The sequence below is a fragment of the Callospermophilus lateralis genome, chromosome 18 (genome assembly GCF_048772815.1).
Source record: "Callospermophilus lateralis isolate mCalLat2 chromosome 18, mCalLat2.hap1, whole genome shotgun sequence".
In the NCBI taxonomy this organism is placed as follows: Eukaryota; Metazoa; Chordata; class Mammalia; order Rodentia; family Sciuridae; genus Callospermophilus; species Callospermophilus lateralis.
Window position 1 is genome coordinate 4,040,924 of NC_135322.1, and position 16,606 is coordinate 4,057,529.

At 45.1% G+C, this 16,606-nt stretch overlaps 2 protein-coding genes across 3 annotated transcripts in view; both read right to left on the reverse strand.

Moving 5' to 3' along the window:
- The window catches only part of LOC143383739 (zinc finger protein 528-like), a 20,559-nt gene extending 8,065 nt beyond the window's left edge, over positions 1–12,494 (reverse strand). For both annotated transcript variants that reach the window (XR_013089186.2, XM_076838636.2), the window contains exons 1-4: positions 12,197–12,494; positions 8,994–9,079; positions 6,423–6,549; positions 5,889–6,020 (exon numbers count right to left, since the gene is read on the reverse strand). Coding sequence is in view for 1 of the 2 variants with exons in the window: in XM_076838636.2 (XP_076694751.1) it covers positions 5,889–6,020; positions 6,423–6,549; positions 8,994–9,079; positions 12,197–12,248 (397 nt within the window). In the remaining variant the exon portion in view is untranslated. The remainder of the gene's footprint in view (positions 1–5,888; positions 6,021–6,422; positions 6,550–8,993; positions 9,080–12,196) is intronic.
- LOC143383728 (uncharacterized) overlaps positions 1,870–16,606 on the reverse strand; it is a 51,954-nt gene continuing 37,217 nt past the window's right edge. The window contains exon 6 of the mRNA XM_077105816.1: positions 1,870–5,268. Within this exon, the coding sequence (XP_076961931.1) occupies positions 4,480–5,268 (789 nt within the window). The 3' untranslated portion in view covers positions 1,870–4,479. The remainder of the gene's footprint in view (positions 5,269–16,606) is intronic.

The window sequence follows — 16,606 nt, forward strand, 5'->3', positions numbered from 1 at the left end:
TAAAGCTCACAGAGCTGATGTTCAGTCATCTCAGAGAGACCTCAGCTCACCATTCTGTATGATCTCAGCCCTCTTGCCCCTATGCAGCACTGAGCAGGCCCTCCTTCATCACTGCAGAGCTCTAGTCACACCTAGTGACCATCTCCATGTCACAAAATCTAGTATGAAGAAGTACCTCCATTTATGTACCCCTAAACATTTTCACTAGAACAGCAGATTTAGTGAAATATACACTGTGTGATCTGCATTGCAGTGATGGAGAACATGGTGAGACAAATACATATTATGAAATAAACATTTAGATTTAAAAATAAACCATGCAACATATTGGCTTATATCATATACTCTGAAAGTAAGAAATTATCCCTCAGGAAAAATACTCTTCTGGTAAAACTGTTTAATCATACAAATCACTCATTTCCAAACGTCTTCACTGCAGTACTATACACATGTATTAGGCGGTTGACCTAAGCAGTATTTCCAAAACATTTCCAACAACCTCACTGTGCAATGGCAGCTGTGTGACAGGAGAAGGAATATGGAAAACCATGAGCATGAAGAAATTGGAGCCTCCCAAACAACAAGCAAGGAGAACCAAGAAAACATTCAGGGACCACAGAGCTTGACTTTTTTGTTTGTTTGTTTTAGATTGATACAATATTTTTATTTATTTTTATGTGGTGCTGAGGATCAAACCCAGGGCCTCACCCATGGAAGGCAAGAGATCTCCAACTAGGCTACAACCCCAGCCCCTGACTAGCCTTTGACACTGGACTGTGCATACCCCATCCTTGTCACCATTGTCCCTCCTCTCCCCCTGGCTAAGGAGATGATAAATTCCTCAGCAGCAGCTGAAGTCTGAAGCACACCCAGGTGCCCATACCGCAGCCTCACTGTCACAACACAAGCCAGGCACCATTCCCTGAACTCTGGGACTACATCTGCAACAGCTTAGATGTACCACACCCCCACCAAGCCTCATTGTGTGATGCATAACTTCAGGCTGCGGTGTTGGCATCCTTGATAAACCAACCAGAATGTGGGAGGTGTTGAGGAAGTCCAGCTCAGTGCTCAGAAGTGCAAGTTAACAACCATAAGGATAATAAAACAAACTTAACAAATCCCATTATGTATGCTAACAAATTGTTCACATAGAAGTCAAAAAAAGAGATATTATTTTATCTTTAATGCCCACTTTTATATACTCTATTTTTATTTTTGCTTTATGGAAAAAGGTGCATTCTGTGTGTCTTACTTGGCCAACGATAGAAAGGCATTTAGAAACACACTAACAATGTTGGTGGATGCTGGTAATCCCAAGGACTATTAAGACTGATGGTGGATGATCCACATTCAAGACCAGGTTAGGCCACTCAGCAAGCACTTTTCCCAAGATTGAAATAAATAAAAAATAAAATAAAATAAAAGGGGCTAGAGATATCCTTCAGATGTTGGTAGAGAGGCCTTGGGCTTAATGCCCAGTGCTGGGGGAGGGAGGAGAGGAAAAGGAAGTATGAAATGCACATTCATCAACAACAACGAAGGCTCTCGGGTGTCCATGTCTGATGCCGTGCTTCTGGGACACTTCCTATCCACATACTTACCCTAGGGCAGAGCACGGAATAACTCAGGTGCAAAGCATGATTATCTGTTCCCAAGATTATATGTTGTTGTTTGATCCACCAGGGAAATAAAAAAAAAAAAAACCCTGTTATAAATCTCTTTGAACCTTAAGAGTCTAATGGTGCATGTTAAGTTTCCAGTATAAAGAACCAACTGATGTGGAACAAAACTGTTGTAGAAGAAACACAATCCACTCATACTTATGTGAAAGATTAGATTTTATTAACTACCATATAAAATCTACAGTACATTCTGAATAAATCAGCAGCAAACGTAACCTCAGCAGGTAAAGGTGGATCCTCATGAAGCATGTGCTGTTGTGGTTCTTTAGGTTCATTTCTTCTCTCTGATAACTTTTCAATTCCAAGAATGAGACAATTAGTCACCAACTGTGCTAAACAGCTATGGCCATTAAATGCAGCAGTGGCCACCATTTCCCTGCATTCTTCCGGGACATAATCAGGCCCGAAGAACACACTCCTCTCCTCCGATAAAAAGCCCAGTCCCTGCAGTCTTGGGTGTCCCACTTCAGGCAGTTTGTAGAGTGTTCCTTACCCCATCCCACTATGGACAATATGGACAAGGGTGCACAGACCACCCCAGGCAGGATAACTGATACCTCAATTCTACATCCTGATCAGTCCCTTTGAAATATTTCTTGGTGCAGGCAACACTGAATTTTAATAGGCAGTGTCCTCCTACTCCAGGAGCAAGGACAACGGGGATCTTCATTTCACGAAGACCTTTACTCCTATGGGTTCCTTTCTGGACACAGCCATGAAAGACCCGTAAGGAAGGCACAGAACCCAAGACGAGCAGGGTACGTTCCAAGAAATCTCGAAGAATGAGACACTTTACAACATGAAGGTAACTGGGCCTTTTCAAACGTCCCTGCACCTTTGATATGTCCTGAGTTATAAAACATTATGTAATTTTTCCACAGTATGCGAGGCCAGAAACTAATCTTTAAATAGTCAGAGACTTATTTATCCTTCCTATACATTTTCTGACATAGAGGACTGTGTGAGAATTGGTGAAATAATGTACCACACAGTACATTTGTTAAGAGTCCTTTGTAGCATATGGACTCACTGGTGAATTCTGAGGACACCCCCTTGATGAAACAACTATGCAGGGTCACAATGTCTGATTTTGCCAGAATAAATCCTCTCAGGACAACAAAATCACAAATGTTTGGGAAAAAAAAAAACAAAAACAAAAACAACAGCACATTCCTTACAACTGGATGGTAGTTCTCTGGGTCATGTACTGTTCCAGATTTTAAAGCTTAGATTTAAGATCATGGCATGACTTTTGCACAGCTTCCTCAAAGGTGTCTCTTTGATGCCCACTGGTTCTGAGGCATGAAACTCTGTCCTATGTGCTGTGATTGTGACGGATGTTGCTCTTTAGTATGAACTCTGGCCACTGCTTGAATTCATAATGCAGAGGGTGCCACACTCGCTGCATTCAGGCTCTACCTCTAGGACGTCGTCTCCCATGTTGTGCAAGCTATGAACTGTGCCAGAAGAGCTTGGCACCTGCAGACATTTCCACGGTTTCTCTCAAGTGTGAATCAACTGATGTCCACTGAGACATGAGCACTGAAGACAGGCTTGGCCAAAGTCATTATGCTTTTGTGCCTTACCTGATGTGTACAGAGGGCTGAGTGCATAGTAAAGATCTGCCATCTTGGTACATTTATGAGTTTTTTTTCCAGCAGGAATCCTGATGACAGACTTTTACCTTAGGGCCTGTTTGCATCCAATGTTTGGGTGAGGTTCCTCTTCAACACAGACTAACTGAGGGTTTCTAAGCCTTAAATGAGGCCGAAAGGCTCTGTATAGTCATTATACGTGGAAGATAGATTCTCCACTAGGTAATAAAGTGGTCTTACATGGCTTGTATGCTGACTGGGACTTTGCCTAATTCATTTGTGGCTTTTCTCTGAGATCTTGACAATCTGAGTGATAGGAAATGTCAGTGAACACCTTGACATGCCCTCTTGGTGTGGATCACATGATTGGCCAGGCCAGATGCACCCTACAGGCTTTGCCACATTCATCACATCCATAGGGTTTCTCTACATCCTAAGTGCCTGATATGTGGAAGCCAATCTGACTGAAGACCTCAAAACATTCCTTGTACTTTTGTTTTTTCTCCTTATGGAGTGTGGGGATTGAACCCAGGGACTCGACAGTCTAGGCAATCATTCTACCACTGAGCTACGTCCCCAGCTCTTTATTTTATTTTGAGACAGTCTCATCATCTTGGCCAGGCAGGATTTGCATCAATCATCCTCCTGCCTCCTTGTGACGTAGTTGGGAACACAAATGAGGCCCTTGCACAGTGATTACATGTCGAAGCCTTCTCTCCAGTATAGATCCTCCAGTGTCGTCTCAGGGATGATTCAGACTGAAGACCTTGCCACATAGATTTCAATTGTAAGTCTTCTGTCCACTATGAATTATCTGATGCTCTGTTAGGTATGAGTTGCAACTGAAGATCTTTTCACACTCACTGCATTTGAAAGATTTCTCTCCAATGTGGATTCTTTGATTACTTGCTAGGCATGACTTGTGACTGAAAACACTGCCACACTCACTGCATTTTTGAGGTTTCTCCCCAGTACGGATCCTATGATGATACGCAAGACGTGAATTGCAACTGAAGACCTTACCACATTCATTGCATTTGTAAGACATCTCCAAGTATGAATTATCATCAGCTGTCTTGCTAGGTCTGAGTTGAGGATGGAGACCTTGCCACACTCATTGCATTTGAAAGGTTTTTCTCCAGGGTGAATTCTCTTGTTGTGCAAGGTGTGAAATATGATTGAAGACCTTCCCTCACTCATTATGACTGTAAGGTTTTTCCAGTATGAATTCTACGATGACTTGTAAGGTTTGATTTTTGACTAAAGAACTTGCCGCAATCATCGCATTTGAAAGGTTTCTCTCCAGTGTGGATTCTTTGATGACTTATAAGGTTTGATTGTTGATGGAAGACCTTACCACACACGTTGCATTCGAAAGGTTTCTCTCCAGTGTGGATTCTAAGATGTTGTGTAACATGTGCAGTCTGACTGAAGCTCTTCCCACACTCTTTACATTTGTAAGGTTTCTCTCCGGTGTGAATTCTACGATGACTTGTAAGGATTGATTCTTTATTGAAGACCTTGCCGCACTCATTGCATTTGTATGGTTTCTCCCCAGTGTGAATTATCACATGTTGAATGAGGTATGAGTTACGACTAAAGACCTTGCCACACTCATTACATTTGAAAGGTTTCTCTCCAGTGTGGATTCTACGATGACTTGCCAGGTATGAAATCTGATTGAAGACCTTGCCACATGCATCACACTTGTAAGGTTTCTCCCCGGTGTGAATTCTCCGGTGGTTTGCAACATAGGATTTGTTACGGAAGACCTTGCCACACTCATCACATCTGAAAGGTTTCTCTCCAGTGTGGATTCTCCGATGTTGTCCAAGGTGTGAACTTTTATTGAACATCTTCCCACACTCATTACACTTGTAAGGTTTCTCTCCAGTATGAATTCTAAGATGACTTGTAAGATTCGATTTTCTATTGAAGACTTTCCTACATATATCACAAGTAAATCGTTTCTCTCCAGTACAGATTGTCTGATGTATAGTACGATGTGATTCTTGATTAAAGGATTTTTCAAGCTCATTACATTTGTAAGGAGCTGGAGGAATGTTTGTTTCCGGTTCTTCTACAAATGATAAAGAATCTATAAGATCATGTTCATATTTATGAGAAATGTTTGCTTTGACAATAAAAGGAATTCTTTGGTGGGGTAGTAGCAAAGACACATTGAAAGAGGTAAAATAAGCCAGGCTCAAAAATTAAGGGTTAAACTGTTGCTCTCATATATAGAAACTAGTCCAAAATAAATGAGAAAAGGCAGTTGGGGAAGTGACGGGATACCATAAAGATACAGAGAAGAATGGGAGTGGGAGTAATGGGAGGAAAAATGAGATGAATTTAACAAAATCATGTTACGTTACTATATAAAGATACCAAAGGAGATGTCATCGTCATGTAAACATAGAGAAAGCTTAGAGGAGGGAGAATAGGGAGAAGGAGCAGAGGAGGAAAAGGAGAAAGTGGAATTTGAAACCAAATTCCTTGCATGTAAAGCCCAGGAAATGGACTTCACCTTAGCCCTGACCCCTCCATTGCCAAAGCACCCCAACACTACTTAGTGGGCAGCTGCCTCTCTGCCCATGTGAGCTCTTACCTGCTGTCACACCCTCCACAAATGCCCACTCATTTGGAGGCCTGGATATTTCCTCGGAGCCACTCACAGTCCAGGGCTCCCTCCCTTGCTCCAACCAGGAGAGGACACTCAGGTCTGAAGGACATACTCCTGCTTGTAAAGAGAAAAGAAGCTGATGCACTGTGGCTTCTGCACAATCCAGCCCTATCTGCACGTGAGGAAGAGGATACAGAAAATATTTCACTATATCGTGTAGGTATCTACCTCTCTTCCTAGAACCACTGAATCAAAAGTACAGAAATCGAAAACGGGGAACTGGATATTTTAAGAGTCGGCTTTGGGCTTTATGTTGTACTTCAGCTCTGAAAGCACCACTGCAGTATCATGAAGAGGGCAGGACTTCTGAAGAAAGGGAACAAAGTACAGAGGATGTACTGTGGAGCGTATTTCACAGGCTACAGGACTTCAATCAGTCAATGTACAGAATCCCAAAGACAAAGGGGAAATGCGACAATATACAGAGCAGATCCCAGCATCAGGGGAGGTCAAGCTCACCCAGGGAGACCAGGTTCCTGTAGGTCTCCAGCATCACGTCCCTGTACAAAGCCCTCTGAGCAGGGACCAGGCACTTCCACTCCTCCTGGGAGAATTCAATGGCCACATCCCTGAATGTCAGCGGACCCTGAAATTAAAACAGACTTCACAATGCAGCACAGGGGACAGTTATAATCTTGATGCAAAATGTGAACCACAGAACCCAGACATGGTGGCACATGCTTGTATCCCAGCTCTCCCCAGGCTGGGGTGGGAACATTGTAAATTGGAGGTGGGACTGGGAAACATAGCAAGATCCTCTCTGAGAATGAGGAACATAGGAGTAGGGATGTAATGGCAGAGGGGACCTAGGTTCAACCCCATTACTGCAAAGAAGTAAACAAAGAGAAATGAGAAGGGAGAAGTGTAAGCATGTAACTGATTCAAGTGAGAAGAGCTGCACTGTGAGGCTGTAAATACACATTTGGTATCTGTCTCTCTGCTGATGTGGAGCTCACCTGGAATCCATGGAGAACTAAGAAAGATTTCTGTGCTAGTGAGAAGACAGGTGCCTAGAGCCCCCTAGAGAACTTCACGAAGGGGTTTCTCCCCAGAAAGCCTCAGGCAGGAGAGGCAGTTGTAACACAGTCCTACCATGCACCTCCAGGGAAGGGAGAGGGACTGAAGTCTCCACTGATCACCATCACCCAGGATGTAATGAAGCCTGCCTACATAAGGGAGCCTCCAGAAAAACTCAACGGAATGGGGTGAAACGGTGTTCAGGTCAACGCGTGGGTGGAGGATCCTGAAGGGTGGCACACCACACAAAGCCATGTGGGCTCCACATCCTTTGCCCTACACCTTGCCTTATGCACCTCTTCCATCCGCGTGTTCACCTGTATCTTCTGAACAGGCGTTACCACAAGGCAAATGCAAGTAAAGTCCTTGATAGTTTTACGAAGCACTCTAACCACTTTTTGAATGTGAGGGGATGAAGGAAGCCCCATTGATAGAAAGTCGTTCTGAATCATGGGTCATACTTTTGCAGGCCTCTGAAAAGGGGCCCAGTTTGGGGGACAGAGACCTCAGCTGGTGGGATCCGCCATGTATCTACACAGACAGTGTCTGAATTAGGTGAAATGACAAGTGCCCTCTGAAGAACTGCATTCCTGGCATATGGGCAAAAACCCTCACTTATTTGGGATCACAGAAGCTTTCTGTGTGCGGAGGGTATATAAGAAGAAACTGAGCTTGCTTTATCTGTGTTTTCAATATGTTCTGGTATTTCTGAGAATGTTATATCTCCTAGTTGTGTTTTATTTTAATTTTCCTTAAGGCAAGATACTGCCTAAATCTGTACAGATTTCTCCCCTGCAGAAAACACAAGAAACATAGTAGCCAGCCACAGTGGTACACAACTGTAATCCAGACCCAGGAGGAAGAAGCAAGAGAATCACAACTTCAACACCACCTCAGCAATGAAGCAAGACTCTAACTATTAAAAACAAAAAAACAAGAAAACTGGGATTGAGGATATAACTCAATGGTAGAAGGGCCTGATTTCATATTTCTAAGAAAGAAAGAAACAGGAGTCAGGATGCTCAGAGTCACTGTTCTCAGAGACTGTGCTACAGGACACTGTGCAGCCAAAGCAGTCCATAGGAAAAAGAGGTCTGCACAGAACCAAGCAGAGGTTGGGGCTGAAGGTAGACAATTCATATTAAAATTGATAAAATTTAGTTATGGTACTGGACAATGAACCTGGGTGCTTCACCACTAAGCAAAACTGCCAGACGCACCCCCCCAATCCCCGCCTTTTTTTTTTTTTTTTTTTGGTTGTGGAAGACTGACACCAGGACATTTACCACTAAGTTACTACACACGTCTATTTGTTCATTTGAGACACATTAGGTCACAAATCTTAACATTCAGTTTCAGAAGCTTAAAAGGACCCCAATTTTCTTTCTGTGCACAATGTAATAAATACAGAAGCCAACTGCCGAAGAAAAATTAACACCCCCAAATAAGGGAAAATGAAACACCTCATTTTCAACCAACCAATGGTAAACAGGAAAAGAATTCAGAAAATATCTGAAAAAAAAGCAAAATAAAAAAAAAAATACACCAAAACTCATAAAATGCAGTGAAGAAGAGAAAAAAAAAACAAAAGAAAGACCTTAGGGTAGTGAAACTTTACAACAAGGAGGAAGAAACCCAGGTCAACTAACCATACACCTCCAGGGGAAAGAGCCAACTGAAGGCAACAGAAGCAAAAGGCAGGAAACAATGAGCACTAGAGCAAGAGAACTGGTGTGGAGGACAGGGACACCACCAAACAGCACACTCACTTTTTTAAAAGATCAACAAAAATGACAGAGGATTCCCAGGGCCACACCTGGTGGCACCTCCTCATGGGTTCCCTGCCACCAGGTCACAGTGAAATGGAATCTAAGCACAGAGGATGAGGTAAGGGAGGCCCTGGGGAGTGCAGGCACACCTGACAGGCAGGAGGCCACAGAGTCACCTGAGGCCAGAATCCCCCAGGCCCAGCACTGCACAGGGGACTCAGGACCACCTAAGAGATCACTGTACCTCAGTGACAGCCATTCCTGACCCCTTTTCTTTCCTCCTCCTCTTCAGGGCTGTTTCCTCAGGTAACACGAGTCTACAAGTCAATCCTGGAAGGAGGAAACGTACTGTTTAAGGCTCAGAATCATCACACCCTTCCTATGCCACAGCCACACACACAGGGAGGACCTCACCATGTGAGAAGATGGTCCCCTTCTGCCCACCCCTTTAGAGTGACCCAGGCACAGTAGTAAACTCCTGCAGGAAGGCACACAGGAGACTTCTGTTACTCCTCTCTTTGGGCCTGGTCTCCCTGGTGGTGAAGCACACACAGGCTGCAGCAGTGGAGCGCTGGGCAGCACTGGGCTCCCTTTAGGGCACAGCATGGCCCTGACCAAACTGAACGACAGCACAGTGCCCCCTCACCTCTCCTGGATCTCAGACTGATCTCAGTCCCCAGGATGGAGGACACAGAGCCAGTTTCTCAATGCTGCACAGAGAAGAGAATCAACTATTTTTCAGTATTATTAAAACTGGTAACATCCTCACCCCTGAATGGCACATCTAGTTAGTAGAATTATTGCAAAATGACTCGGGACTCTCATGGAATCCAAGATTAAGTACCCCCATTAGGGGCAAGCCCAGCACACTCCCACCTTCTAGCTCTGCCCCTCTCTTGGAACCTTGTTCTTACCAGGATCCAGACAGCGGACGGTGAAGGAACAGAAAGAAATATGCAAAGTAAGCTGCATGGACCAGAGGTGGGACAGGGTGTGGCTGGAGTGTTACAGGAGCTGAGGAGGGGGGCGGTCACAGGAGTCTCCATGCAGTAGGTAACATCAGAACAAAGACCTGAGGTGTTGACCACCTGCAGCCCAGTGTCAAGGAGGCCTAGACAAGGAGATAGGACCCAGTGAATACCCTGAGGCTTAAGCAATCTGCTACCAGGAAAAGGAAAGAGGCCTGGGTGGCTGAGCAGCAGAGGCCCTGAGGCAGCAGAACAACCAGGACCCAGGTCTTCCCACATCTTTCCCAAGCCTCAAGAACAATGTGCACTCTAGTTTCCTTGCCTAAAATACATGTGATCTTTGTCTTTCTCCTCTTAAGATATAAAACGTACCAATATGATAGTACATTGTGCTATTTCCATATATGTCAATTTATGTAGCCAACACCCCCAAGTACAGGATCACCCTACCTGAAATGCTGAGGACTACAGGGGAGAGGCACCTGGGGAGCTAAAGAAGTACAGGATGGACCATGAAGGTAGAAAGGCCCACTAACATCCCAGCATGGACTTGAGAACACAACTGGCCACAGAACTCTTATGTTCATAGGAGACGTCTCCAGGAGAACTATAGAGGAGAATGGTATCAAAGCTGTGATCAAAAAGATGAGGAGAGACAGTGGGCACAGACAGGCTGAGCAGAGGTACAAGGCTCAAATGTAGGGCAGCACTGCCATCAGAGAACAGGGGGTGGGGCCTGGCAGCAGAGGAATGGCCAAAGTGATCAGGGAGGAATCATACTGAATGCAAGGAGAGTTTTAACATAGGTAGATGTCCTAACAACTAAGAAGAGAAAAGACAAGACGGAATCATCAACTGGGCAATGTGCTACTGACAGAAAAGAGAAATGAAAAAGCGAAATTTGATACTGCATTTAAGCCAGGCACAGTGGCACACCTGCATTCCCACCTATTTAGCTTGGGCCAGGAAGATGGAAACATGGGACACTTAGCCAGACCCTCTCTCAAAATAAAAATTAAAAGGACAAAGTATGTGACTCAGTGGTTAAGTCCCCCAGGGTTCAATTCCCATTACCAAAAACCCCCCTTACATTGTATATATTCTATATGGGGTCTTTTGGTACTGGGATATTTGGGATGTGTGTGTGCATGTGTGTGTGTAAAATCTATCTTTCCTTTTCCTTTACTATCTGAGACAGAAGAAAATCCCAACTGTTTCTACTGTCTTACAATCATTACACAATGCCTCCCCTCTATTCAGAATATGTGGTTTCCCCTACTGGCAGATTCCTGGTGTCCCACAATCTCAGTACCATCCTATTTATTTAAGGAAATGTCATCCTATAGATTAGGGGTTCAGGTCCACAACAAAGGCACTCACTTCACATGCTGTAATAGGGATCTGTCATTCATCCTTGTGTGATAATGGATAAAAGTCATGGTGCCCAAAACCACCTCCTGGGTTTCAGTTAATCTTCTAGCATATTCTTCCATGTGTAACTGTATGCATAATAAAGTGTTTCCCTAAGTGAAATTACCCCATGGAGCAAATTAACAAGACCCGAGCAGGGATCATGGTAAGCTCCAATTTATACCCCATCAATGAATTCAGGTTCCAACCCAGGACATGTGGCTGGCATGGGAACTGGGGTGTGTATGGAATTGTGGTACTAAAACCCTCAACCAGTGGCACTGGATGCTATCTCCAGGTAGTGATTCCCAGATCTGGATGCAACTACAGAAACCTAAGATGGTATATGACACAGAACTGTTTGCTGACAGAGACAGATCCCCACGTATTTAGATGACCACAGTTAAGAGTGCTGTACACAGTGTTGCACTTCAGCTTTCCCTATCCCCTCACCAACACTACACCATCTCTGGAAAACACAAGAGGGTAACCCACAACGGAATGGCTCAAGTCACTGCCTTCTGGCCCAAGAGACTACAAAAGGAAGCTATCCTAATCCCAGAACTGCAAAACACACAAAACTTAGAAACAGCAGTTTTGTCATTCCCTTCTTCAGCTGTATAGTTCAAACAAACAAACAAACACTTAACTTACACTTACATTATTGGAGACAGAAATCTATATATTACAACGTCATCATCCACACCCAGGGTCCCCTGTCTTCATTGCTGCTTCCCTCCCTCACTCTGATCACCTCCATTCTCACCTCCACTCTCATTTCTTCACCCATCCTGCCTCCTGCTCCCTTTGCTTCTCTCTCTCCTGGTTTCTCCCCTTCTTCCCTCTATTCCTTCCCTCCATCTGATCTTCCCCATTCCTGCAACTCCCTTCACCTCCAGTCAGTCTTTCTGCCCAGTCTCCTCATTGTCCCCAATCTCCACCGATGTCTGCCTCTTTCTTCCCCATCCACTCTCTCCCTCTGGCCTGCCAGCTGCAGGCCCCTGGCCGCATGCTCTGGACCCGCACATCTCTAGGCCTCTTCCCTGGGCTCCCTTGTCACTAGTCACACCTCTTCTTGTCCCAGCACCAGTTGTGCTCCGCCATCCCTGCAGATAATCCATCCTCTCCTCCCCTGCTCAGCCTGAGGTCCCTCCCCGTATGTCCCTTTCCCTATGTGGCTGTCCTTCAGGTCTCTGGAGATTGAGATTCTAGATTTCTCCATTTCCTTTTCTCCTTGTTGGGAGAATTAGGAGACCAGCACGGGGACTCGCGCCAGGGTGCAGACCAAGGCGACTCTCCCGCGGCGACCGAGCTGACTACAGGTGGACGGCGCGCGGCAGGGACGCAGAGGTCTGTTGGGACCCAGTCCCCGCCACGGACCCGCCGGCGACCCAGTAGCGCAAACGGCCCCAGGACGGGGAACTCACCGGCCTCGGGACCACTGGATCCACTTCCGGGTCTCCTTGTGGACCCGCGGGCTCAGGGAAGATTGCGAAGAAGGAGGAACCTGGAGCTGGTGGGCGGGACCGGAAGGCTTGACGGGCGGGGGAGGGACGGTGGAGAGAGTGGATCTCACAGTTAAAACCCGCCCAATGAGCGGGGTCGGAAAGCTTGACGGGCAGGAGGGAACGATAAAGAGGGCGGGCCTAAGAGGGTAAATCCCATCTAGTGGGGGGGGGGTCGAGAAAGCTGACGGACAGGGGCGTGGCGATGGAGAAGGCGGGACTCACTGGGTGAAACCCACCCAGTGGGCGGGATTGGAAGGCTGATGGGCAGGCTCCACCTGGCTGATCCTGAGATAATGATGGACTACATTGAGGTGGGAATTTAAAAATAAAGGGAAATATACTGAGTGGACTAGATCCCACAAGACTGTTGCCCATTCAAAACAGAGTACTCAGACTCAGATATTTTGAATACAAAATGTAGGGACTTGGGGTTAATTAGGTTTGCTGAAGAAATGATATAGCAAGGGAAGGGAACTTACTCTTGCCCCAGGCATTCGTTTCTCCGGATAACATTTCTACAATTTCATTTCACAACTGGATCTGGTTTTGCTTCCTAGGAACCACTGAAATGCATAAAGCACCCATGAAATAAATTGCAACACCCCACTGATATGTCCTTGATTCATGCCCTTCAGCCTTGTAACCTGAGGTCAGTACTCAAGCACAAGGAAAACGTGATATTTGCTTGCTCTGACATGGCTCCACCTCTAGCCCAGGAGCTAGGAACTGTTCCTCTATGAATATTAACATCACCATTCTAGGGGTTAGTCCTGTGCTCCAGAAATAGCCAGGCTTCTCCCTTGAATGTATATGTCTTGCTTTACCCCAGAGGATACTCCATTTAGAGAGGGCTCCTATTCTTTCTTGAATATGTATTTACCTCCTAAATAAATCACATTGTATGCCTTTGGCATGTGCTGAAATTCTTTTCACTCATGTGTGCCAAGAACACCCCTGAGACAATTTTCCCCTTCTATCTGGAAGCTCCTCAGAGCCTTCTCCAAACACATCTCTTCCCCTGTCACAAGACCTCACTTAGAGAGAATCACCTGCTTTAGCAGCAGAGAAAAGCCTTCTCCTATGCAAATCCCCAACCCTTGCTCTCATTACCCTTTTGTAAATTGTGTGTGTGTGTACCCTTTTGTAAATTGTGTGTGTGTGTGTGTGTGTGTGTGTGTGTCTGTTCTCCCCTGCTAGGGATTGAACTCAAAGTCTTGCACATGTGCTACTTGAGTTACACCTACAACAACTGGAGCTATAACTCCAGTCCCACTCCCCCTTATTTTAAAACCTCAAAGTCATTCTCAACCAGTTTGGGGGTAGGGGCTTACCAGGCATTGAATTCAGAGCTAGCAACAGTATGCAGCTATTTCCTCACTTACATTCTACAGTTGCAACATGTAATGTAGAGTGGGCACTTTACCACTGAGTCACATCCACAGACCTGCTTTGTAGTTTATTTAGAGACAGGGTCTCACTGAGTTGCTTAGTGCCTCATAGTTACCGAGGTTGTCTTGAAATCCCCATCCTCCTGTCTCAGCCCGCTGGGATTATAGGCACCCACCACTGGGCCTAGAAATTGTCAGCCTCTTGAAGAGAGAGATAAAGAAGCAGGCACTCTTCTCTTCCCAATGTAGTTCTACTGACTAAAGTTACTTTCATGTGTTTACCTTATTTTTTTGCAGGGGAGGGGGGGTGACTGGCCTGACCTGGTTTATTGAATAATCAGAGCCAGGCCTCTGGTTGAGGACCTCAATACCAAGACATATAAGAATTAGTTTTTCCTACTGAAAATGAGGGAAGCAATTCTCTGCCCCTCCTTTTTAGACTTTCACCTTAGAAACTTGAAATTTTATCTATTTTCCCCTGTGCTTAAGATGTATATCAATTCTTTTGAAAACTGAATAGGAGTGTTGTCAGCTTTATGACCCAGAAATGTCTTCAAGGACCAAAAAGCCATCTCTTGAAACATCCCAGTAACTGAGGCAGTGTAGGCACCTGACTCTTTAGGCATCGGGCTAAAATTTGCAATCTTTTAATGCATTGCCTGAGTTACCCACAACATTCTAGTATAAAGCTTTATTCAATTACAATATTTTCTTCTTTCTCTCCTACATTGGTGGGGAAGATTTTCTTTTAAGAGAGAGGAGAGAGAGAGAGAGAATTTTAATATTTATTTTTTTAGTTTTTGGTGGACCCAACATCTTTGTTTGTATGTGGTGCTGAGGATCGAACCCAGGCCACATGCATGCCAGGCGAACGCGCTACTGCTTGAGCCACATCTCCAGCCCAGTGGGGAAGATTTCTGAGGTGGGAAGCAATTTTGTTTTTAATTATATTTTCCCATGCCACCAGTTGGCAAAAAAAAAAAAAGAGCATGCACTCAATAGTTTACAACTAGTTGGAGGAAAATGTTCTCAGCTCCCAAGACAAGTGGCCTTCACAGGCAGCTTTAATCCCTCACCCTAACTTGCTACACTATTAATTTACAACCTAAGGAAGCCAACCCGGTCCCACAGGTCATCCAAAAGATGCAAGGATTGCAAAAACAGAAAGATCAGCCCTAGCTGGATGACTCCATTTTCACTGTTCACCTTGACTTGGGGACTCCCTGCATGTGATTAGTCTGTAGGAATGATCTCCAGGCTTTTTGACTTAAAAATATCTACTGTTTTGGAAGATCACAATTTTCAAGCCAGCCTCAGCAATGGTGAGGCGCTTAGCCACTCAGTGTGGACAGCAGTGACAGTGTCTGAGATTGGGGTCCCTGATGACTTCATGGCTCCTTGGTGACTGGGAAAGTTTCTGTGCATAGGCATAGTGTGGGAAACCCTTCTCACACGAGATTGGGTACCTCCCTGACTGGGTGTGAGGCGCTCAGGCCAGCTGTGTCTGAGCTTATCCCCACCCTTTTCAGGTGCAAGAGCCTGTCCATGTGGGGGTGTGACTGACCATTGACCCTGAAACCAATCACTGACCCTGACCTTGGAATGCTGTCCCCCTCGACCTTCATTGCATGGAATTTTCCCCTGAATTTTTTGTTCCCCAATAAAAGCCCACTCTCTGGCGTGCTCTCCCCTGTATCCTGCTGGTCTCTTGTGTAAACCTCACTACCACATCAGGTGGCTCGAGGCAGGAGCCCGGAAGGGCCATCTCTTAGCTGGGCAAAAAAAAAGGTAAATTGAGTTTATATGTCTTTATTTTGATCTCACTAGTAACTTCTATGTTTGGAACCTCTAGTATGAAGCTAGGGTGCTGGTCGCGCAGCAGCATAGGATGCCCGGTTGCTATGGAGATGTCCTCCATGCTAGAGTCCTATCAGCCTGGACCTTATTCTCAGGCAGGGCAGCTCCTGGGAATGAAGGAACTTCCTGGCTAAGATAGCCACAATATTTCACCAGTTCTGCTGCTCCTGAATCTGCCGAGAATTAGTAAATTTAAACAATGCACTTTCTTGAGAGCTGCACAATGCTCCTAACATTGCAAGTTGCAACTGTACAATGTAACTGAGGAAATAGCTGCATACTGTTGCTAACTCTGTAACTTTCATGAATACAAAGAATAATGCTTGCACAATCTTTAATCTGATTTAGAGACATATATAATAAAGACTGCTGGAGTGATTCCTCAGATCTACTTCTCCATCAGGGAGCAGCTCTCCACTAGACCCCAGCTGTTTTAGCTTCAAGATCTGCCTGTGTGACTCTTATCTCTTCCAATCTCCCATTGGAAGCTGCTGCTTTGGCCATGCTGATCTTGGCAACTCAGTGAAACCCTGTCTCCAAATAAAATACATATGGGGCTGGGGATATGGCCCAGTGGTTGAGTGTCCCTGGGTACAAAAATCCGAGTACAAAAATAAATCAATAAATAGATAGATAGATAAAAACATCCAAGCATCTACTGTTTTAAAGTACAGCTTGCTGTCATCTTTGCTGTGAAGCAGCTGTTGGTGATGTAAGTTACCACTG